The 23,956-nt window shown below is 36.5% G+C and overlaps 1 protein-coding gene across 3 annotated transcripts in view; it reads left to right on the top strand.

The window, feature by feature from the left end:
* LOC102504138 (F-actin-capping protein subunit alpha-2) overlaps positions 1-23,956 on the top strand; it is a 201,014-nt gene that overhangs the window by 54,325 nt on the left and 122,733 nt on the right. For all 3 annotated transcript variants that reach the window (XM_032483641.1, XM_032483640.1, XM_006177483.3), the window contains exons 4-11: positions 5,245-5,379; positions 6,152-6,325; positions 10,905-11,065; positions 13,211-13,313; positions 13,425-13,561; positions 14,247-14,408; positions 15,188-15,287; positions 18,661-18,879. In XM_032483641.1, coding sequence (XP_032339532.1) covers positions 5,245-5,379; positions 6,152-6,325; positions 10,905-11,065; positions 13,211-13,313; positions 13,425-13,561; positions 14,247-14,408; positions 15,188-15,287; positions 18,661-18,879 — 1,191 coding nt within the window. The remainder of the gene's footprint in view (positions 1-5,244; positions 5,380-6,151; positions 6,326-10,904; positions 11,066-13,210; positions 13,314-13,424; positions 13,562-14,246; positions 14,409-15,187; positions 15,288-18,660; positions 18,880-23,956) is intronic.

Genomic DNA, 23,956 nt, shown 5'->3' with positions numbered 1-23,956 from the left:
AGTTCTGGAGGATGGGAAGGGCAAGATCAAGATGCCAGTAGACCTGGTGTCTGGTGAAGGCCAGCTGTGTCCTCATATGGTGGAAAGAGGGCAGGAGAGCTCTCTGGGGTCTGTTTTATAGGGCACCAATCTCATTCATGAGAGCTTTACGCTCATTACCTAATCAGTTCCCAAAGACCCCATCTCCTAACCATTGCACTGGGGATTAGGATTTCAATAGATAAATTTATGGAGGATATAAACATCCAGTCTATTGCAGCAGGCAAGAAGCAAGCGACATCAGAAGCCATGCCTTGAAAATGCAAATCAAACTCTTGAAGTTTATCTAAATATCTGAAACATTTAAAAAAATCATCCCTTCATCAAGGCTTAAGTGAGCTTCTTATTTCAGTCTGTTCATATATTTAAGCAATAGATACACCTTTCAAACCTATTCTGTGCCAGATCTACACTGGGAACTATAGAGAAAGCAGACCTACTCCCTGGGTCACATCCAGTTATACCCCAGTTTGTTTATTAATGGTGCCATTACCTTCTCTCATATTTTTTTTCTCTCAGTTCACATTTTTATCTCATTGAATCTCAAACTCCAGTAGTCTGCATCATTTTTCACTGAAAATGAAGTTTTCTTTATTCCTTAATAGAAATCTCTATTTTTCTTAACTTTCAAATTAGATATCATTCTAGATGTTATCAAAGGCCTCATTCAGTTTTATTTGCCTAGAAAAAGAATTGTATACTTTCTGTTCTTATAAAAGGAAAATTCACTTTAATCTTCCAAATAAAGTAGCACCTGGGGAATGTGCTGCATCTCCCACTTTAATTCTCCTCGTGAGAATCCGTTTTTATTCCTTTTACCCTTGCCGCACCTCCAGCCGCTCTAGATTCCTGTTTTGTAAAAGTCCAGTCTGATCATGAGGTATGTTCTCCAGAACATGGGATGGGACACTGATCAGGTGATGCCCAAGTATCAGTTTCAGGCAGGCGTAATGGCTGTCAACCTCCAGAAGTAAACTTGTCTTTTACCTAATTTAAGGAAACATTTGGCAGAGAAATACAAACCAAAACCACAATGAAATACAATGAAGTACCACTTCACACTCAATAGGATGGCTATAATCAAGAAAATGGAAAATAATAAATGTCACTAAGGATGTGGAAAAATTAGAATCCTCATCCGTTGCTGGTGGGAATGTAAAATTGTGCAGCTCCTATGGAAAATGGTCTTGCAGGTCCTCAAAAGGTTAATAAATGTAGAGTTACTATAATACCCAACATTTCCACTCCTAGGTATGTACCCAAGAGAAATGAAAATACATTTTCTCACCAAAAGTTGTACTTAGATGTTCATAGCAGCGTTATTCACAATAGCCAAAAAGTAGAAACAACCCAAGTGCCCATCAACTGATGAATGGATAAATAAAATTTATCCAGAGGAATATTACTTGGCAATAAAAAGGAATGAAATACTGATAACATGCTTAAACATGGATGAACCTTTAAAACATTATGCTAAGTAAAAGAATCCAGTCTCAAAAGACCACATATTGTATGATTCCATTTACATGAAATGTCTAGAATTGGAAAATCTATAGAGATGGAAAGTACATTAGTGGCTGCCAGGATGTGGAGGCTATGAGAGGATGGGGTGGATGATGGCTAAGTGGTGTGGAGTTTCTGTTTGAAGTAATGAACATATGCCAAAATTGGTTGTAGTGATGGTTACACAAATCTGTGAGTATACCAAAAAACTATAGAATTGGCTATTTTTTTTAAATGGGGAGAAAACCACATATCTCATGTTATGTAAGAAATAATCTCATGTTAAATTGTATTCATCCTTCTTAAAGAAAATTAAACTCTAAAGCAAATTAATCAGAAGTAAAACTCTATGTGTGAGGTAAGGGAATCTGGCTTTTATGTATTTATAGATATATTACACAAAATTACTTTGTTCAGGGTCATGAATTTGGGGCCCTAACCACAAGTTTTATCTTATTTATACATATATTTCTTCCCCGTCTTCTCTCCCAGATAATTTGAGATCATAGCCACAGCAGTCAAGTGAATTCAGATTCCTCCTTATTCCCTCACCGTAAAACGTATTTGTTTTGTGTTTTCAAGAGCATTAAAAAAAAAAAAGAGGTTTTGAGACCTAAACACTAAAGATTAATTGTCAACACAGTAGAAACTCAAAAGTTAATTGCCAAACTTTTATTTCTTACTAATTGTCCTAGGACTGCCAGGTGATTTATCATAAGAATTAAATTTCAATGCTGGATTCTATTCTGTCCTTAGAAATATCTCCATGACAACCAAAAGGAATTCCTCATTTCTTGCAAACATTGCTTCAGGGATATTTTGAGAGTTAAAGTGGTTACCCAATTATTTAGAATTTCAGCAATAAAAGAAAGTTGAAGAATTAACAATAGAAAGGCATTTTTGGCATTTTATAGCAGTAGGTATCCCTCCAGAGAAAGGGCTAATGATCAACTAGAAAGGTATTTGTATCTGTGATATGACCTCTGCTTAAAACTCCAGTCATCTCACTGTTCCACACAATCTTCTGTCTTCTCTGGTTCATCCCGTTTTCTGTACCAAGCCACACTCATCTTAGCTCATGATCAAAAGTAGAGCTTGCCGATTATACTAATAACATTTCCTCTGTGCCATCAAAAACTATTTAGATGTGGGTTCTTTCTCCTTAGGCACACTTAACTTGTGCAGCCAAGATTACCGAAACAAGGCAAATATATTGTGAAATTTGTTTTAATGCTTTGACTCACGAGTGGCTCTTGGGAGCTCAGAGTTAAAGGTTTTTTTATTGGTATTTACTCTGGTGCTCCAAGAGTATATCAGTTGAGTGTTTAAGAAGAGATCAAGCAAACAGATTCTGGCATGAGATAAAGTTCCTTGGAAACCTGACTCTTGTACTTTCTAGCTAAAATTCTGCCATATTTTCTTTATGGAAAATAATAATACCTACCTTGTAGGATTACTGTGAGGAATAAACAACATACTCATTTAAAGCAGCACAACGCCTGGCTCAGTTACCATTATATGTGTTGTTCTCCAGACAAAAAGTCTTAACAGGGATTGTACGAAATCAGTCTATCCAAGTTCCAGAGATGCAAAGAGCTTTTTTGTGAAAGAGAAAGATCAGTCCTTTCTGGGAAATGAATATTTGGATACGCTTCAGTTATCTGACAAAGCCAAAGATGATGACCTAGTAATTAAGAAAGAATTACTTATTATAGATATAGGAAATGATATTAACAAGAGCAAGAAGATAGGAGAAAAAAAGTAGTCAGAGGTGATTGTTATGTGGCAGGTCTGAATAGAATGGAAGAATACAAGAGAGATGGACACAAAATGCAAATATCCATTGGAAGGTTCAGGGGAACGAATATTCTTCAGTGAGGGAGAAAGCACAGAATGAGGCACAGAGAGCAGAGTCAGGTTATTGAGAAACTGGTGTATTGCTTTGTTTTTGACTTGTATGTGAGAAAACAGAAATTTTTTTTCACCTTTGCAGTGAAAAAAGGGAAGCGATTGGCAACAATCAGGGAAACATGAAAAAATAGGGAAGTGGTAGGAAAAACAAGAAGTGGTGAGCACCAGAAGTAAGTCAGGATTGAAAAGTTGATTATCTGAAATCTGGATAATTTGGGGTAGAGGCTTTAGAAGTCTAGTGTCCTGATATTCTGCTTTGTAACCAGCACTCAGAGGGAGGCAGAACTGGTAATTGAACTTCTTTTTATTTTCCCTACAAAAGTCACAAGGAACTATTTTGCCCTATATTTAGGAATAACAGTAGTTTCCATCCTTTCCCATCCTGACCAAGTGACCTTTGATCCATCACTTAAATTCTGTGCAAATATAGCCACCCTGCTTAATGGAGATGCTTTGAAAGTATTGAGTGTTTAGAGGTAGAACAAAAGTTAGAAAAATGTTCATAATGTTTAACGTTTATAGCTCTTTGAGAGCTTGGTTGGTTTCTCTATCAACAATCCACTTTCTGGGAGCAAATTTGGTACTTTGGGAATCTTCCCAAATTGTTTTAGGCTACTTGACTCCTTTACTGTGCTGAAGAAAAAATTTACTACTGGTTCCCCAGAACATTTATATATTGTGTGTTTGTTAGAATACTAAGCAGTTCTTTCCCAATTTATGGATAAGAAAGCAGAGGTAGAAGGAGTGGTTATTTAATCCTAATCTCATAGATGCCCATGTTTGTCCCATGATTTCAAACCCACAGCAAATAAATGCCCTTTCAATAAAGCATAAAAGGGTATTTGGATGTAGAGCAATTTCACAAAGTCAATTTCAAGCCCAGAACTCAGCCACCTGCACCCTCATGCAGATACAACCTTATGTCCTATTTAAAAATGAGGAGCTGTCTGAGTGCTCCTAAACTCTCCTGTAGTCTGGGTGTTCATCTCAGATAGCCATCTGATTTTATAGCTGGACTTCATTATTACTGGATTCTAGCAACTGGGCAGATGGAAATTATATAGCTGAGAATCATCCCCAATTAGAAATACGTGACAGCAAGAATGACACCAATCATCAAAACTCATTTTCAAGGCTTTGTTAAAATCATCAGGCAGGCCTTATCATAAAAACAGGCCAAGAAGCAGAACTTTATTTATAATCAAACTAATCATGTATTGATGGGGCGGTGGTTTATAAAAACGACAGCACTTAATTTCAGAGTTAGCTGAGGGCGATTTTGACCACAAAAGGTCTATAAATATGGCTTAAGAGTAGTAAAGCTGGAACCAGACCGTGTCTCCAGACTCCCCATTCACTACCCTTTCCGTTACATCAAGGGAAGCTGGCTGGTGAGGAGGGCCAGGAGGATAGCGTGAAAAATAATCCAGAATCCTTGTAACATAAGTGAGGTCTTCTGTGCTGGGGAGAGTCTTGACTCCTCCAGTTCCCAATACAATCCTGAGTATTTGTCTGCATGTGCTGGCTGATTGACTGGAAGATCTCCTTCCCTATAAACCATTAAAAGATCATAGGCAAAACTCTTGTCTTGGGAGTTCAGATGAATTGTCTCCAAGGCAGGAGATTAGAAGATGTCATATTGATTTACAGTGAGATAAACTGTTGGGCCTTTGGTTCAAACACCCACGGGCTCTTCTAATCTGTTATCACTATTATCATCCACAATTTCCACCGACGGTATATTTAAACTGAGCGTGTTGAACTAAGAGTGTTTTCTGGTTTGTTTCTCAGGTTGTGGTTTCTCGATCAGGATTGTCAACCCCTCATGTGAATTTTCTCCTGGATTCCCACCCTGTGTCTCCAGAAGCGATTGTGGAGCACCCACTAAACCAAAATGGCTATACACTGGTTGTCACTGGGAAGAAGGTAAGCCCTGGTCCCCAGGGAGGTTCTCTGGATGTGTTTCCTCCTGAGTGGGATATTTACAGCCAGTGTCACGTGGTCCTTTTTAATGTCTCTCTTCATCTGGATTCACCTCTCCTCTATCAAATCCTTGCCTGAGTATTTCAGAGATCTTCTAAAATCAAGTTAATTTTTTACTTGGTAAAGAGTGGACCTGTGGGAGGTCCTCTTCATCATGTGAACTTCTTTTGTCCTGTATTTCTCAATGAGAAAAACAAACACGCAGAATGAGAATTACAGTCCTAAGGGCAGAACTCTAGGCCAGGCAGATAAATCCTGAAATGTACATTGGAATCTGATGCTGGCCAGTAATCCCTTTTCTCTGAGAGAAGGAGGTGCATCTTGATGCCAGAATGATATGTAAACTTACTTAGAATTTCCCAGGGGTTCAAGTATGTTTTCCAGCAGCTTAAACTATACTCTCTTGTTATTTTTAAATCATCTCAGACAGCAAAATGTCCCTACTAAATAGAACCTCTAACATTGCATGATAATGGTTGTGTTCAACAGTAATGTTAACTTTTATCACATATGTGCCAATAGTAGAGGGAAGGAAGGAATTAGATTTTTTTTAATTTAAATTACACTAAGCAGCATTATGTGATTTGCACACGTAGGTGCTATCTCTATTGGACTCTCAAATTATATTTACAGGTATCTTTAGTGTATTCAATTTTTATTTAACAAGCAAACAAAAAACCCCTCTGAAAGCTCTTTCCATCATTTGTCTTCACAGATCACCAAGATCCCGCTGAACGGCTTGGGCTGTGAACATTTTCAGTCCTGCAGTCAGTGCCTCTCTGCTCCTTCCTTTGTGCAGTGTGGCTGGTGCCATGATAAATGTGTGCAGTTGGAGGAATGCCCAGGTGGAATATGGACTCAAGAGATCTGTCTGCCTACAATCTACAAGGTAGGAGTCTCTCTCAGCTGTCATGCATGTTTTTTGGAAAACAAATCTCATTGATGAAAAAAATTAAAAAATTAATATATTCACTTAGCTGTTAAAGCATCAGCCCAAGCACTACCTCCCTCCAGGTTTTTCCTTTAGGGTGGTGTTTGGGCGCATCCCCCAAGGGCCCTGCACTTGAAGAGCTTGCTTCATACTCTCCTTGGGCAATTGCTTTCCCTTGGTGCTATGTGAATAAAAGAGTAGTTGTTAGTGAGCCGCACTGCTCCCCATTTCCTCACACTGGGACCTGATCCCTTCTGACTTGCCTATTCTCTGATTCCTCACCATCTACTTTATCCACCAGGTGGCCAGACATGAGTCTCCATCATATACAGAGATCCACTCATGGCATAACCCAGAACCCTAAACTGGACCATGCGAAAGTAGAGATCCCAGCTATCCTGTAGCAATCAAAACAGGGGGTTTTGTTCTCTCTGACACATAGGTGGTGGCTGTCTCATCACTGATGAGATTAGAGGTTACTTCTCAGGGCAAGATGGGAGGCAAGTGAATGGTCAGCACCCATGGGTGGCTGTGTACCTTCTCTCAAAGTTCCTGGAAGAGAAGTAAAGGCATGACTGATGACCACACTAACCTCTATACACTCTGTGAGCCAATTCATTCTTTCATTCATTACAAAAACATTTACTGAGTACATACCAACAGCTGGCACTCCTCTCTACACTGGGAGATAAAGTCCCAAAGAAGACAAAAGCGCCTTCTGCTTTTAGAAAACTTAGCTTCCAGCAGTGGGCTTTAACCATAATGTCGTAGCCACCACCCTTTAACTCTCTGTCGCCTTATTTGCTTAAACATGTGTTTGGCTCTCTGAAAATCTCCATGGCAATTTTTAAAAATTTTTTACTTGATCCAAATACGTTTTGCTTGAAGCTACTTCCCTAGTGAGGACCCAGTGTGTATTTTTTCTGCCTGCATGTGGAACAGTTGGACTCTAGTAAATGGTTCTTGTGAAAGATTCAAGTTAAAGGTCTCGGTTGCCTGGTTCAAGCCCAAGTAAACAAAGTGTGCGAGTCAGAGCAGAAACTGCCCCCAAGCGCATGGCTGTTTTCATTTAGCTACGGTTTGGGGAAAGATTTGTACTGGGTGACTGGGTTTTAAACCAAATCATTTTCTGTTAGGTGTGACACAATTATTAAGAGTTCGCTTGATCAGCTAGAGAATAAACTAGAAGATAGTAAGGGAACAAATTTAAATCTATACTGTATTTTTTATGTACTTTTTGTTTGTGTATTTAATATACTTTTAAAACCACATATAATTTTATACTTTAAAAACACCTAGCCGTGGCAATTTGAGACACCAGAAACCTGAACTCAGCTACTCCGTGAAAGAGAAATGGGGGGGGGGGGGGTGCGCGCAATGCGCAGTTAAATCACAAGAATTTCATTTCAAAAACAGCCAAGCTCATGTTTTAAATAAAGAGCAGGTCAAGAACCTGTACAATTTAAACATTTAATTTTGACTAATGTACCTCATTTTATTAGTGGCGAAAGCTATGTTAAAATGGTTAAAAACAGGGTAAATATTTTAGAATTTTCTGGAACCAGAGAATCCTACATAATGTTTGAATCTCCCTCTCTCTCACCTTTCCTAACTCCAACACTGTAGTTGGAAATTTTTTAAAGGTTGCATTGCATCATGCACGAGTCATTAAGGCTCGGGCTGTACGGTTAGAAGGAAAGTAGTGCAGCTGAGTCCATAAATCCCTTTTGGTTCAGAGCTGTTAGGAAGATTTCATGCTGCACTAGAGCGTGACATTTAGCATTCTTACTGCAAAAAATAAGACAGATTATTCATCTTTATCTTATCTGTCAAAATCTGCAGGCACAAAACCTAGCTAATGTGTAGAGTTCCACTTTCCAATAAATGTAAGTTAACCTGCTTTTCAAGATACATCATGTTCAGTGGCTGAAATTCTTTGCAGTTCCACATATGAAAGATTTCAGGATTGCAAGCCCATTATTTTGTTTCAAACCTGTTATCTGATCTTGCACTTAAAGAGCAATGAAACATGCTTCAGAAAAGGAAGAGCATTTTCTAATATATTCTGAATTTATTACGATAAAATTGTCATATCTTGTAGGATTAGAGCCCAATCCCAGTGAGACAATTAAACAGTTTATTAATTGATCAGGAGACTCAGATAAGAAGCAACAGCTATATCTTATGACAGACAGGGGTCATGCCTATATATATAATACACTGGAACAATATATTTGTGACATTTACTGAAGAGGCAAATTTTAATTTTCCAAGGTTTTTGCTGTTATTATTGTTGTTTTCCTATTTACTCCTCACCTTGTTTCCCTGATTGTTAGTATATTACAATATGGGGGGACATTGCAAATTTTAGTTTCCTAAGGTTTTTTGTTATTGTCTTTATTTTAGTTTTCTAATGTATTATCTTAATGGGTTTAAAAACAACATCATTTAAATCATTTTCACCTGTGAAATCACAATAGCTACTTTTGTGGCTATTTCTACCCTATCCAGACCCAGCCTCCATGGCTTTATGCCGGACACTCATTTCCTTCCCACACAGTTTCTCTACCCTCAGGATAACTCAGGGTTTGCCAGACCATTGTTGGTTCTGTCCAAGGGTGTGTAGTCCAAGACTGCGTCCTTCCTTTTCCCCTGGAATAATGAACATTACCCCATAAGCGAAGGGGGATATGTTCAGATGTCCCCCTCTAATATTTCAGTCGGGATGGGAAAGCTCAGTAGAGCTGGCCTTTCAAATCCTGACGGTCTAACAGAGGGTTTCAAACTATGTAAGACAGAAAATGATAATGTATGTAGAGTGACAGGCTTCAATTTTATCATAGAAAGGGGGGATCTGAGCAGTGGGATCGGGCCAACATCAGCCTTGGGCAGCTGTTTTCATTGGGGAAGACTCCTCATTAAAAGAGGAAGCAGCAGCTGTGTGATTGCCTCAGGCTGAAGAGAGTCCTGGAGGGTTAGATGTCTTGTTCTCTCCTACTGGATTTCTAACATAATAATAAACAGATATTTTTTTCTAGCAGTTCTCATTTGGCTAGACATGGACGAGGTAAGTTTTCATGAAAGGCACAACTGTGTAATGGATTTCATGGGTAAAACAGCTATCATAAAAGCAGTAGGCTAAGACTTTTAAAGGGGTTTGGCAACAAGCATAAGGCTTTGGTTTGCAATTATTTATTTGGGAGGGATGGGAATGTTTGCAGATTTGAATTTTGCTAAAAGCCCTTCTGAATTGTAAAAGAATCACTTTTAAACTTTCACTAACTGGCCTTTAGCAAATACCTTTACTAGTTTTTGAGTTGCCTCTATAGCGGTGCTATGTTTTCCCACCATTGTGCTTTACAGCACAATTTACAATATGTCCCCCCAAAAGAGCATTTCCTTTCTCAATTGTCACAAAGCTACTGAGGAGAAGCTTATTTTTAACTTGGAAATATGTTTTGTTTTAATAATTTTAACCTAAGAATAGTTGTCTTATAGGCTTCATAAGGGCCTAATGCTATGTTATATCACAGTTGTCAAATTTTTATTAATAAATTCGTTTTACTTTTAATACACCAAAGATGACTCTGCAATAATGAAATGAACCTATTATTTATTTAATACTGAGCATGAAGAAAAAAGTCAATCCTAGAAATATGATGTACAGTGATGCCAAGGGAGACAATTAGAAACATTGCTACAATGCAGATCACATTTAGGGCTCTCTCCAGTTCTGTTTTTTTTTTTTCCTATTTCTATGGAAATAATGTATTGAATATATTAAATATTATATCATTTTTAGCTCTGTCAATTAACTAGCTGGTATATATCAAACAGTGAGCAAAGAAAAATTGAAAATTAGTAAAAAATATGAATTAATAAGTATAAAGGAATGGAGTCACTTATTCATTTGTTGATGCCTGGCACATAGTAGATGATTTATAAATAAATAGTGAATGAATGAATGAATAGCAGATATGATTGAATAACATCTATGTGGTTGATATTATGATAGCTGCTGAATGCAACTGTGAAAACACTGGGTACAAAGAGTGTTATTTTTACTATATGACTTTCTCTGGGTGGGGAATACCATAGCAACATAAATGTAGCACACACCCAGAGCAAGGCATATATTGGTGTTTGGCTTCTAGGGCCCATGAAAGAGTTTGGAACAGAGTTCAATCTGGAGGCCTGTGAAGGGGTTCTATAAGCATGTAAAAGTCTGGGCCCGAAGTGTGTCTACTCTAGCCTAAGAAGGAACTCCATGCCCACCCAGGCTGAATCTGCTCTCTCACCCATCTCTAGATCTCCTGAAAACAGCTTGCTTAATCACCCTGTCAGATAGTTTTAATATTTGTTCCAGATTCTCTGAAATTTGTGACCCTTTTTCCTTTGGTAAATATTAAATTTTTTTTAGATACTGGGAGAAGGGAAGGACTTCAGACTCTTGAGGATACATATTTTGTTTGTTTCTTTTTCACATGTTTGAAAGATAATACATTGGGTTTTTTAAAGTTCTGTATTTTCCTTGTAGGTTTTCCCAACTAGTGCCCCCCTTGAAGGAGGGACGACGCTGACCATATGTGGCTGGGACTTCGGATTCAGGAGGAATAATAAATCTGACTTAAAGAAAACCAAAGTTTTCCTTGGGAACGAGAGTTGCACCTTGACCTTAAGTGAGAGCACGACAAATACGTAAGGATCTTAGGATGCTTTGCCAGGCTGTGGTTGGAAAACAGGTTTTGTTTTTGAATGAATACTTGTAAAATTCGCCCTGAAAATCCATCTCTTGAATTAGAAAGGGTCTTGGTCCATTACTCTCCTTGTGGATTTGTTTTCTTTTGTTTTTAACCCTACTTACTCACCAGAATTAAGGAGGGGGAAGGGTGACATTACTTAGGTGAAGAAAAGAATTCAGCATATGGAAGTTTTTCAATCATTTTTGTAACAACTCTTGAGAAATTGTCTGGCTAGATTTGAAAGAGCAGCACTGGTTGGGGTGGTTCCACCTTTAAGTGTTCCAATAAAGGAAATCTCCAACAGCTTTTTCTATAAAAATCAGAAAAGCTCAATATAGACCCTCTCTTCTAAATTCACTTTCTAAGCCTCAGAAATGTAGAGAAGCAGTTGAATCACATTTTTTTAACATTTTTATTGAGTTATAGTCATTTTACAATTTATAGTCAAATTCCAGTATAGAGCACAATTTTTCAGTTATACTTGAACATACATATATTCATTGTCACATTGTTTTTTCTCTGTGAGCTACGACAAGATCTTGTATATATTTCCCTGTGCTATACAGTATAATCTTGCTTATCTATTCTGCATATGCCTATCAGTATCTACAGATTTTGAACTCCCAGTCCCTTCCCACCCTCCTCCCCCTTGGCAACCACAAGTTTGTATTCTATGTCTATGAGTCTGTTTCTGTTTTGTATTTATGTTCTTTTTTTTTTTTTTTTTTAGATTCCACATATGAGCGATCTCATATGGTATTTTTCTTTCCCTTTCTGGCTTACTTCACTTAGAATGACATTCTCGTGAATCACATTTTTGAGACTCCTTGTTTTTGACGAGTTTAAATTTATATTTAGCTGATATTTATTGGCACTGTAACGTAAGGAGTGTAGCTCATTTAGCCATTCCCGATTCCTGGGAGATAACAATGTTATTCCTATTTTACAGAGATAGTAACTGAAGTTCAGAAAGGTGGAGTGTAGATTAGCAGAGGTAATCCAGAGAGTAAGAGCCGAACAGGCCTTCAGACTCAGCTCTACTGATTTAAGACCTATGCTTGTTCTACTATATTCTACATGTACCTTCTGTATGATCTGAATTCCATAGTGAACAGAGAATCCAGAAATTTGCCATTATCATATAGAAACAACAATCGAACATTCAGAGTTTTATGATTGAACCTATTCTATCAAGTGGTTATTTTATACCTAGTTGAATTCCTTTCAGGGTTATATAAAGTTCTAAATCTACTCATTTTACTGAGACCAAAATGTCAGTTAATCTCGTACTTCTTTAGCTTAATGGCAAAACAGATTCATTTTAGAGATCACCCTTATAAGTTCTTGCTCATTGCATTATAAATTAGAACCTATAAAAGTAAAACACAATTCATTTTCTTCTTTAAAAAGATATTTAAAGGGGGGAGAGTATAGCTCAAGTGATAGAGCACATGCTTAGCATGCACAAGGTCCTGCATTCAATCCCCTGTACCTCTCCAAAAATAAATAAATCTAATTACCTCCCCCTACATCCTGTCCCCCCAAAAAGAAAAGATATTTAATAAAACAAATTATATTTATACTTTTAAGGATTGTAATAAGATTATTAATTCAAAAATAATTCTATGGAAAGCCTATCACAATGTCATTATTTTTAAGTAATTTCAATAAACATGTGTAACCACAAAAATGCACTTTTTCACATACTTTAAAGAAGAGATTTTGCTTATTTATAATTAGCCCATTGTTTTATATGCTGTTGAAATACCATTTCTTTATCTTAAGTATGCCAAACATTATGCCTACAATTATATAAGATTAGACTTAGATTATTATGAACTTTTCAATCGGTGAGGTCTGCATCTATGAGTTTTAACATTTCCTAATTTGTCTGTATAAATAATGCAAACAGTCAATATACAGTTTACTATAAAAGTACAGAAATAAAATTACACAGTTTTAGATACTAATGCTTACCTTGTAATTCTGCTTGCTATTTAGAGTAGTCAGCTCACTATGTAGAGATAATGGCCCTTCATATAAAATAGCCCAAGCAGAAAATGCCTTTGGATTTGTAACATATTAAATTTTGTTTTTTCAGGTTGAAATGCACAGTTGGTCCTGCAATGAATGAGCATTTCAATGTGTCCATAATTATTTCAAACAATCGAGGGACAGCACAATATAGTACCTTTTCCTATGTGGTAAGTATAGACATTACTTTTCTCATGAGCTAGGATATTTAATTATTACTTAATCTACTTAGAGTTATAAAATTAACAAGTTAGTTTGTTTTGTTTTTATCTCTTGTTCAGGATCCTATAATAACAAGTATTTCTCCAAGTTACGGTCCTAAAACTGGTGGCACTTTACTTACTTTAACTGGAAAGCACCTAAACAGTGGGAATTCTAGACACATTTCAATTGGTGGAAAAACATGTACTTTGAAAAGGTATTGTAAATTTATTTATTGTTGTATCAATCAAGTCAGATTAATATCTGTACCTAGCAAATCAAGAAAAAGATTATTCTTTTGTGGGGAAAAATCAAGATGTTTGTTATTATTCTTCTGCTTACAATACTTCCCCCTTTCCAAATCCATCTATCCCTTTTGCTGATTTTTTATGCCTTTCCCTTGTTGTTTACTAATTCCACTTTTAAGTTTTGTCTTTCCATTCACCTTCTTTGTTATACTTTGGATCTCAGCTATGCTATGAGCTGTGAGATTCTGGTAATTGACAATAAATTAAAACAAACATTTCCATCAAGATTTACAATTAAACCAAATCACTTTGGGGAGGTAAGAAACATGAAGGATATTGGGTTAGGAGGGAAATTATGTTTCTTCTTCTTAGAGTTGGGAGAGACTCAGTTTAACCAAGTACCAAAAGAATACTTTAAAAATTGCTTAAAATCCCAAATACTTTGAAGTCAAGGATGGCTTGTCCACAACAAAGCTAAGTTTAGGATCCAGTCAAATGTAAACAATCTACATTAGAAAGAGTTTTTTTCTAGACCACATCAGGAAATTCCCATTTAGGAGCCATTGAGTGATATCCTTTTGATTTACGGATATAATTCTAAAATATGTGTATCTCTAAGAGCTAAGGTACATTTTCTTAATTTTTTTTGTTCAGTGTGTCAGATAGTATTCTCGAATGTTATACCCCAGCCCAAACCACTCCAACTGAGTTTCCTGTTAAATTGAAAATTGACTTAGCCAACCGAGAGATAAACAGCTTCAGTTATCGGGAAGACCCCGTTGTCTACGAAATACATCCCACCAAATCTTTCATTAGGTAAGTAAAAGCTTCTGATGGGTATAAGACGATAATGAACATGAGGATGATTGGCTGTTGAATACTCAAGAGGAAGACAGTTTTATCTCTGGCTTTGATGCTGTTGCATTTTTTCTTTTGAAGGCTGCTTGTCCAATTTAGGAGTGAAAACTACATTCAGGTTCTGAGTACGATTTGACTTTATCAGTGCTAGTTTATGCCAAGAAATATTTTATCCTATTATATTATGTTTTAAATAGATTTCAGTAAAACAGTTTAACTGGGCACTGTAGTATTTATGCACTTATATTATGTACATTTCAATTCTATACTGACCTTAGTGCCCAAAGGTGAAATCACCTTTTTCTCTCCGTTCTTCTCTTCACCCTGCCTACTTTCCACACAGCTTTTCCCTGCACCAGACTCCCACTGAGTTAGTATCTCATTGGACCCAGTTCAGTCTGCCTTGTTTCTGTTAATTCTATCAGTCTAGCAACAATAATTAATTAAGTTCATTTTTCTTTGTATTTTTTTTTTCAGACAGGGAAAAAATAGTTATTCTGCATATTTGGTGAATAAAAAGAGAAATGCATTTCTTCAGCTTATGAAATATGAATTTTAAAAAATATTTTTAAGTTAAGTAAGTTGTTTCTAAAGAAAAGTTATCACTGAACTTCCATTTGACTGACTGTAGCTGTAACTTGCAATCACTACGTGTGATTTAATGTAATTTCTCCCCTAAAATACTTGATAAAGAAAGAACCTCTCAACATTGCTATTTTTTCTTTTATTTTTGCCAGTGGTGGGAGCACAATAACAGGTGTTGGAAAATACCTGAATTCAGTTAGTGTCCTGAGGATGGTAATAAATGTTCATGAAGCAGGAAGGAACTTTACCGTGGTAAGTACTTTGAGTGATAGTTGCACTTAGAGTTCTGTATCTCTGCCTCTACCTCCAGCTTTCATGGTACTGGAGACATTTCAGTTTTGCCTTTAATGTTTGCTAGTTATCTTCCTTGCAGGGTAAGTCAAATACTACTTTTTGTTCAACAACAAATATTATCTAGTCTCAGGCTAACATGATTAAACAAAACGCACACACACACTGTCTTCTCATTGTATCCTCACAAGGAGGAGAAAGAAAAAGGAAGCAAGCTCTCTTGTGTCTCTTCTTATAAGGACACTAATTCCATCATGAGAACCTCACTCTTATGACCTAATTATCTCCCAAAGATCCCATCTTCAAACACCATCACATTGGGCATTAGGGTTCCAACATATGAAATTAGGGAGAACACATTCAGTCCATCGCCTTTTGCTATCCTCTCTTTTTAATGCACCACAGAATATCAACCCTTTTGCTCTAATAAAATGTCTAATAAGAGCCTCTAATCTTGCTGCAGCACCCTTGTCTTCCTAAGTGGCAGGCACACAATGTTTTCTGATGCACCCCCTTTTCTTACCATTCTTCTGTCCCTTTGTTAGCATGTTGTCAAGTAATGAGAAAGAAGAATACTTATGTCCTAGAGTGTGTATGTTGTTTGGTATTTCTCTACCTTTTATTCTTTCATTTGCAAGATCAGTCAGAATTTAACTGAATGCCTCCTTGAAAGCGATTGACCTATTTTGTACTCTAACAATTTATATAGATCACATTAAAATGGTAGTTTTACTTTAGACCTCAGGAATTTTGGAGTTATTTACACAGATTTCATATTTTTGTTGTTTTTCTTTAATATGAAATACCCATAATCTAGTTGGACTTGTACACACAACTTAGAATGGAAGTTCTAAGTGCCTCTTCTCAAGCCAGGTCTTGATTGGGAAGGTAATAGATTGAATTACAGCACTTCCTTTTAGATTCCCATCCAATATTTCTTGAAGGCTAAGGCTGCAGTGTGCTTTAATTACAAAAACCAATTTGGAGCTAAAAATGTCAAGCCAAATCACCAAACAATAAGGTCATCTCAAATAAGATTTTTCTTGACCTTCTCAACCAGCCACATTGCATCACCTCTAAAGAGTATTATTAGATTTTTATGATACTCCTGAGAGATTGTACTCCAGAGAGCCACTGTATGAAGTAGAGAGCTTTGAAACCAATCCCCACACACAGCCGCAAACAAAGTTAGAATACCACTGCTATTAATTTAAAGGACATCAGTTCTCCACAAGCAGGCATAACAATTTTTCATTAACCTATTAGAATAACAATAGCCCTCTTTGGTGTTGGCATGTGACTTTTTAAAGTAGAACTCTGAGAAATTATAGTTTATCTAATTCACACCAAGCTTGTGTTACTAAAACAATGGCTAAGTTTTCTTCCTTCTCCCTCACCAGCATTATGAGGACACATGGCTTTATTCATTCATTTGTAATCAAATTGTTATTAAAAACCTCCTAGTTGTGAGACATGAGTCCAATATGCCAAGAAAGATTCAAACAATGGTAGAAGATTAAAATCGCGTCCATTTATACACGGAAATGTAAACTTCTATTATTTTAGCCGCAAACATATTAGTACAGTAAAACTATTTGAATTGGATAAGAGTGAAAAATTCAGTGGGTCTGTTTGACTATTGTTTGTGAAAATTACCTCATAAAGAGATGTGTGTTCCTTCCAGGTTCTCTGCTTTTTATAGAATTTGAAGCTGATCATGATTGAATTGAATCATTATTTAAAAGATAAAAACTCTTGGTCAGGTCTAATTTAGAAATATCGATCCGCCACAATAATTTTTAAATCCAACAAACTCAAATCTTTTAAAATAAAAATACAAATCATCTTCTTAAACAAATTGCATATTAATTTGTTAATACGCATTATGTCCTAGAAGCCAGCAATTTATTGTATAGTTTTCAAATTTCTTGTTACTGTAGAGAATTATTTTAATGGCAATAAAATTGTTCATTTCCATTTTTCAAGATGATAGGAATAAATAGCTTTTAGCATTATAATATAAATTTGATACAAAACTAAATAAATTTTATTCATATTATATCTATGTATCAGTTTTCTTTACCTGATTATAGTGCACATTTTTAAATGTAGGATAATTTTTTAAATTATGTATTTAAAAATATCAAATATCCAGTTTTGTTTGTGGCTTTATATGTATGTCTTGAGTCCTTTTTCTGTTGTGGACATAAGTAATTGTTTTATCTCCAACTCTGCTTGTCAAAGGAGAGGAAATCAAAGGGATGTTGTTGCTTGTTTGTCTTTTCCTTGAGGGGAAAAAATGCAACCGTTTAACCTTAAATGTGCCACTTTGTGTTGCTGGTTTAGTCTAAGCACAATCAAGAGGAAACCACATTTTCCAAGCTTCTATAAATCAGAATTACAAAGGGGAAGATTTGAAATGACAGATCAAAGGCCATAAAATAATAATAGCAGAGGCTTTGTAAAATAGAGAGCATAGGAAAAGATTTACTAATATAGAATACAGAGTGAGCAAGAAACCACACAGTGTGGGAGTTAGACGATTTTTGGAGCCAGTGGCCTTGGATTTATTTTCCCTACTTTGCCACTCAGAGCTGTGTGACCTGGTCTGATGACATCAGCTCGAAAATCTCAGATTCTTCATCTCTAATATGTGTGTAATCATAGCATCTACCTCATAGGATTATTGTGAGAATTAAATGAGACCAACCTTGTAAAGTATTTTGCACAAACCTGGCACTCAGTAATTGATAGCTTAAAACAGACTAATAAGATGACTTAACTATGTAGTTAATTATAATGTGAAGCGTATGGTGCTTGGCAGTGGACAAAGCACTTTACCATGCAGTATTCCACCTTGTGAATAGCATTTTAATCTTAATTCCTAAATAAAGAAACTGAGTGCCCAAGTAAGGTCTTTGCCCTGATTCTCACAGGTTAGTTTAAAGCTAGGATGTGAATAAGGACTTCTAACTACACAAAATCTAGCTCCCACCCTTCCATAGCAATTTCATAAATAGTCACCCTCTAGGTGACTGTCCTGTCTTCTTAAGGAAAATAAAGTGATGAAGAGAGACAGCTTCAGATAGATCAGCATAGCTTATTCCTAGCAAGTGAAGCTCTGTAGCTCCTTCGAAGAGCTGCATTGTTTAGATAATCTTACATCTGTCATGTTTCCAGAAATTTGTTCTTCAACATTAGGAAATTAAATGGAGATTTCTTCAAAAATTATTTACTTTCAATTGATTGTCTGAATCAGTGAAATGTGAAAGTTGCTATGATGTTATCAAAGCACGGTGTTCTGTTCACAGTGGATAATTGTGTCTTACTACAGGCATGTCAGCATCGCTCTAATTCAGAGATAATCTGCTGTACAACTCCTTCACTACAACAGCTGAACCTACAACTCCCTGTGAAAACCAAAGCCTTTTTCATGTTAGATGGGATCCATTCCAAACACTTTGATCTCATTTATGTACATAATCCTGTGTTTAAGCCTTTTGAAAAACCAGTGATGATCTCAATAGGCAATGAAAATGTACTGGAAATTAAGGTAAGAAATGCTTAAAATGCTCTCTTAAATCACCAACTTGCACTTAATTGAATTCATAGCTATGTGAATAGAATTGTTGTACTTGGTCATTATCTTATACTACATCAGCAAATATCTAAGCTCTGAAAAACAAATCTTATTGACATAAGACTAAAACGTATGTATAATCATGGACTGCTTTTTAACGAAGTATTTAAAAACTCTTTCTTGTGTATATATTAAAAAGTAGTAAATGTGGGACACAAATCCATTAAATAAGCTGCCTGTGATGCATTATTCTGCCAGTGTTTTGTATTTCCCTGGATGCTCATTATAAGGTAAAAGGGAAGAGTCTTAAATGTAAATGCATCAATTGTAGTTCCGTACTTCCTTCCAATACTTGGAATTTTATATCTGGGTGTGGTCATCTCTAAGCTGTTTTATAAATGGAGCTGGATTTCCTTTACCTCAGGAATATATTAGCATCTAAATATAATTTAATTGGACAATAATAGATCATCTTTTCTCACCCAACCTGTTGCAAAGACTACTAAAGCCCAGAGAAGTTAACGTGATGAAATTGTGGCAGAACAAAGGCTAAAATTCAGCTCTTTTATGTTGCTTCAGTCATTTTTACTTCAAATAGTAATAAAAGAGGCAAAATGGTCAAAACTTTAATTATCTATAGCTCCAGTCACTAGAAACAGCAAAATATTTTTCCTTCAACATGTTGTGTTAGACATGCAGAATTTTCCCCCGAAAGACAGCCTGCATGACAATATGAACAAACATCAAGTAATAGGATAGTCCCTGTTTAGATGTAATATCAATTCCCATAGATCGTCTCCATCTAAGTAAGAATACATTTCTACTAAAAATTTTCTGCTTTTTCAAAACAAGATTTTATCTACAGCCAAACCCATGCACACGTTCACGCACATACAAGTTTACTAACCTCGCAATTGTGTTTTGTACAATAATTAAGCAAGCCCAGCATGAAATTAAATGGAAGCCTGTTTCAATGAACAGCATGTTTACCATAGCAAAGTTCTTTCATCTGCTTCTTTAATTAGTTTTAGAAAAGGAGAAAGCTTTTATTGCTTCTTTTTTTTTCAGTAAAACTAATCTAGTGTGACCTTTTACTTTCAACAATTACTGTGTTTGCCATTTGAAAGATTCCATTTGGTTTTTCTTGATGAAAACAATGGTTTATTTGCAAATATTTTTACACCCAGAGAAATCCCATTTTTTGTTCCTCTATCTATCATCAAAGGATTAGATAAATGGTTCTTTATCCTTCCAAGCAGTCTTATATGAAGGAGAAAACTCCTTTTTCTGTAAATTAAATACCCATTATTCAATGTCCTGTGAAACCGTTGAACCAAGAAAAACATGATTTGACACCATCCTGAGCCTTTCCATACTATTCCCAACCTGGCCCAAGAGGTCTCTGGAAACAAACACAAGACACTTTCTTTTCTTGCCTGTACACAGAATGACTGTTTTCTCTAACAAGTGTAAGCGTACAACACCTGTCATGTCACAGAGTGGCAATCTGGGGGAAAGGGAGCAGTTTAGGGGGACTGTTTTGGTGTCATAATTTAATCGTCTCCGAATTCCACTTTACTTACGTGTAAGAAGAAATCTAAGGTGTAGGAGAATCTTTGCGTGACTGCAGTTTAACCCTTTACCAGTTTCTAAAGTTGATCACATTAAAACCTCTGCCTCTCAGAGCAGAAACAAAGGAATGTAAAGCAAAAGAAAAGAAAAGAGAAGTTCTTTGTCTCTTCTGGACAAGTAGTGGATTGCTTTTATTAAAAGAAAGGAGGTCATTTTATTTCATGTTGTGTTTGTTCAATTAGCATTCAGAACATAAATATGAAGTATGTTTGTGTTCCATCAGTGAAAGCACTGTGGAAAGAATCGTGTTTAGAGTGAGATTTGCTTGTTATTGCCAGGAAGAGTTCGTGCTCCTCAGGCAGCCCTGCATACAAGAATTCCTTGGCTAAAGAGAGGTTGTGATAGTTTCCAGCCTTAGTTGAGAATTGCCTCAGTCAGCAATTGGCCCAGTGACTACACCATGGCCAAGAGGGTCAGCCAAGTTTGGATCAAAAATACGTAACTGAGACCAAGGATCAGTCACTCCTCAAGACAAATCAGAACCTTATCAATATGAGAGGTGGTTTATGATGAAGGCTTAGGCACCAGTTGTAGGCAGTGGTCATCAGAAGTAGACATCTCTTGGGGAGTACACATTAGGACTCAGTGTTCATGTCAACAACAGCTCACATTTGTGTGGAATTTTAGTTAACACAGTACTTCAACATACGTTGTTTCATTTGAGACTCATGTGGACTTATGAGGTTGTAAGGTCAGTGATGTTTATCCCCATTTATAGATGAGTAAATAGGGGTTTAGAAAGATTAGGTAATTTATCTTGGGTCACCTAGGGAGCAAGCAGCATAACAAGGGCTCACACTCAAGTTTCTTTATCCCAAATTTGGTCTTCTTTCCACTAAATTACAGAGCTTTTCATGTTAACTTTCATTTAATGTATACCAAAATACCTTTCATAATAGAGAAATTTTCTGTCATATGGTATGAAACTGTTTATACAATTCTTTAAGTAAAATAGCTCTAAACTCTCTCAAATAATCTAAAAATCAATTCTGTTTAAGGAAACCCTATATTTTCCCTAATTATCTTATTATATGCCTTTTAATGCATGAGCATGTTTTATGAAAACTAGAGAAGCACAGTATTTAATGCTGGAACAAGGGCTGCCTGACACTGCCCGGGGGGGGGGGTGGTTCATCTTATTCTGGAGCACACTAATGTACATGGTAATGGAGAGACTTCAGAAGTCCAATTTGGAAAATTGGCTAAAACAAGAAAAATGGAGCAGGAAGATCAGCTTAAGCAAGGAACAGGGGCTCGGGCTACGACACTGTGAGCACAAGAACAAAAGTTGGGAGCTCAGTTAGAGACCTGTGTCAGTGTCTAGGCACCAGAAGGATCTAGAAGGGAGAAGAGTTCTGAGCTAACTCAGTCTTCCTGCTGCCCAGAGCCAGCCAGAGTTTGTCTTCCTTCCACTTCTGACTAGTGTACGTGCAATTATAGGCCCAAACCCATTCACAACCACTGTTGAGGCCAGTTCTGTCTCTAGACGGGGTGGAAATAAAGGGCTCTTTTCTTAGAGGTCATTTGGCCCAATGTCAAGGCCTATTCTTATTGCTGGTGCTTGTAAATTAGTACAAGTGACCCTTGAACAACACAGGTTTGAACTGCACGTCCACTTACATATGGATTTTTTTCAATAAATACATACTAGAGTATTATATGACTCGTGGTTGGCTAAATCCATGAATGCAGAACCTCAGATAAAAAAGAGGGCCTACTGAAGTTGTACATGAATTTTCAATTGCATGGGGTTCAGTGCCCCTCACTCCCACATTATTCAGGGGTCAACTGTATTTCCCTGTGCTGCACACTTTAATATGCATTCTGTAGGGGAAACAAAAACATATTCCAGGGCACATAGACAGCACCTGTGGTTTCCCAGTACCCCAAATAGGCCAATGAAGAAACTAGTTTAATTTTGGTTCACTCAGCTTTTCTCGAGATGAACTTTTTTCTGGGAACTTTTTTCCCCAAATGTCTATTAACCTCCTATGACTTAGTTTGAAGCTTTCTGTTAAGATTCTTCGGCCCATTTCCTAAGCTGAGGGACTCATATCCTCTGGGTAAAGCGTAAGTGTCACCACATCACCACCACCACCACCTCACTGATAGTCTGCTGCTAGCCTCCTTGGACCATGGCCTGATTGAGTCCTGCTACCATCCCACCTCACTGTCTTAGCCGACTTTCCCAGACTCAACATTGTGGCCACCTGGAGGTATGAAAACTTGTGGGACCCCTCCTATTGTAATGCTGTTGTTCATATCCTACCCCTTACACCTCCATCTGCTCTGTTCTATAACCAGCTTAGACATGGGTTCCCAGGCCTGAGTCTGGGTAGAAATATGCATCATAAGTAGCCAGAATTGCAGAGCAAAGAGACAAGGGACGTCCTGATATGACACATTGGGAGTCATAGTTTTTCAGTTTAGAAATGTTTTCATTTTGACATTACATCAAGAGGAAGAAACACTTACTCATCTTTATGTTCTCAGAAACTAGCATTGTATTTATCACATAATAGTGGACAGTAAATAGATTTTGTATCAAATAGAATTGATTTGCTTCAGAACCAAGTCCGTTCTTGAACCTTAGTTCTCAATGTGTAAAGCAGGAAGTACAATAATGCCTACCTCAGGGAAGTGTCTTTACAAGATAAAACAAGATAATTATAACTCTCAATTGCTCTGTGTGTGTAAGGGATTGAAGACCAGAAAGCTCCTTCTATTTTGTTTTATTTTAAAACCTATATATTACCATTTTAATGACTGAAAAACTAAGCCAACTTTGTAAATATGTTCCACTATTTAATAATAGTTAATATTAAATAATAAAAAGTAAATAATAAAATTTCTAAACATATACCTTTTTTTCCTCAGCTTGATAAAGCTATGTTTATTTTAAATGACAAAAAGTATCCTATACCTTTTTTTTTTTAACTCAAGTCCCTTTGTTATATAGATTGGGCTTCCAGTATCACTTTTGTGATATCTCAGATTGTAGACTTTTAAAATAATCACTACCTCCTAGAAGAAAACATAGGCAAAACATTTTCTGGCATAAATCTTAGCAATGTTCTCCTAAGGAAGTCTATCCAGGCAATAGAAATAAAAGCAAAAATTAACAAATGGGACCTAATTAAACTAATAAGCTTTTGCACAGCAAAGTAAACCATAGGCAAAACAAAATGACAACTTACGGAATAGGAGAAAATATTTGCAAATGATGCAACTGACAAAGGTTTAATTTCCGGAATATAAACAGCTCATACAACTTTGTAAATAACAAAAAAACAAGCAACCCAATCCAAAAATGGGCAGATGACTGAAACAAGGAATCCTCCAGTGAAGACATACAAATGGCCAATAGTCACATGAAAAAAATGCTCAATATCGATAATTATCAGAGAAATGCAAATCA

The sequence above is a fragment of the Camelus ferus genome, chromosome 7 (genome assembly GCF_009834535.1).
Source record: "Camelus ferus isolate YT-003-E chromosome 7, BCGSAC_Cfer_1.0, whole genome shotgun sequence".
NCBI lineage: Eukaryota > Metazoa > Chordata > Mammalia > Artiodactyla > Camelidae > Camelus > Camelus ferus.
Note: the sequence above shows the minus strand (reverse complement) of the source record. Positions and strands in the feature narration are given on the sequence as shown.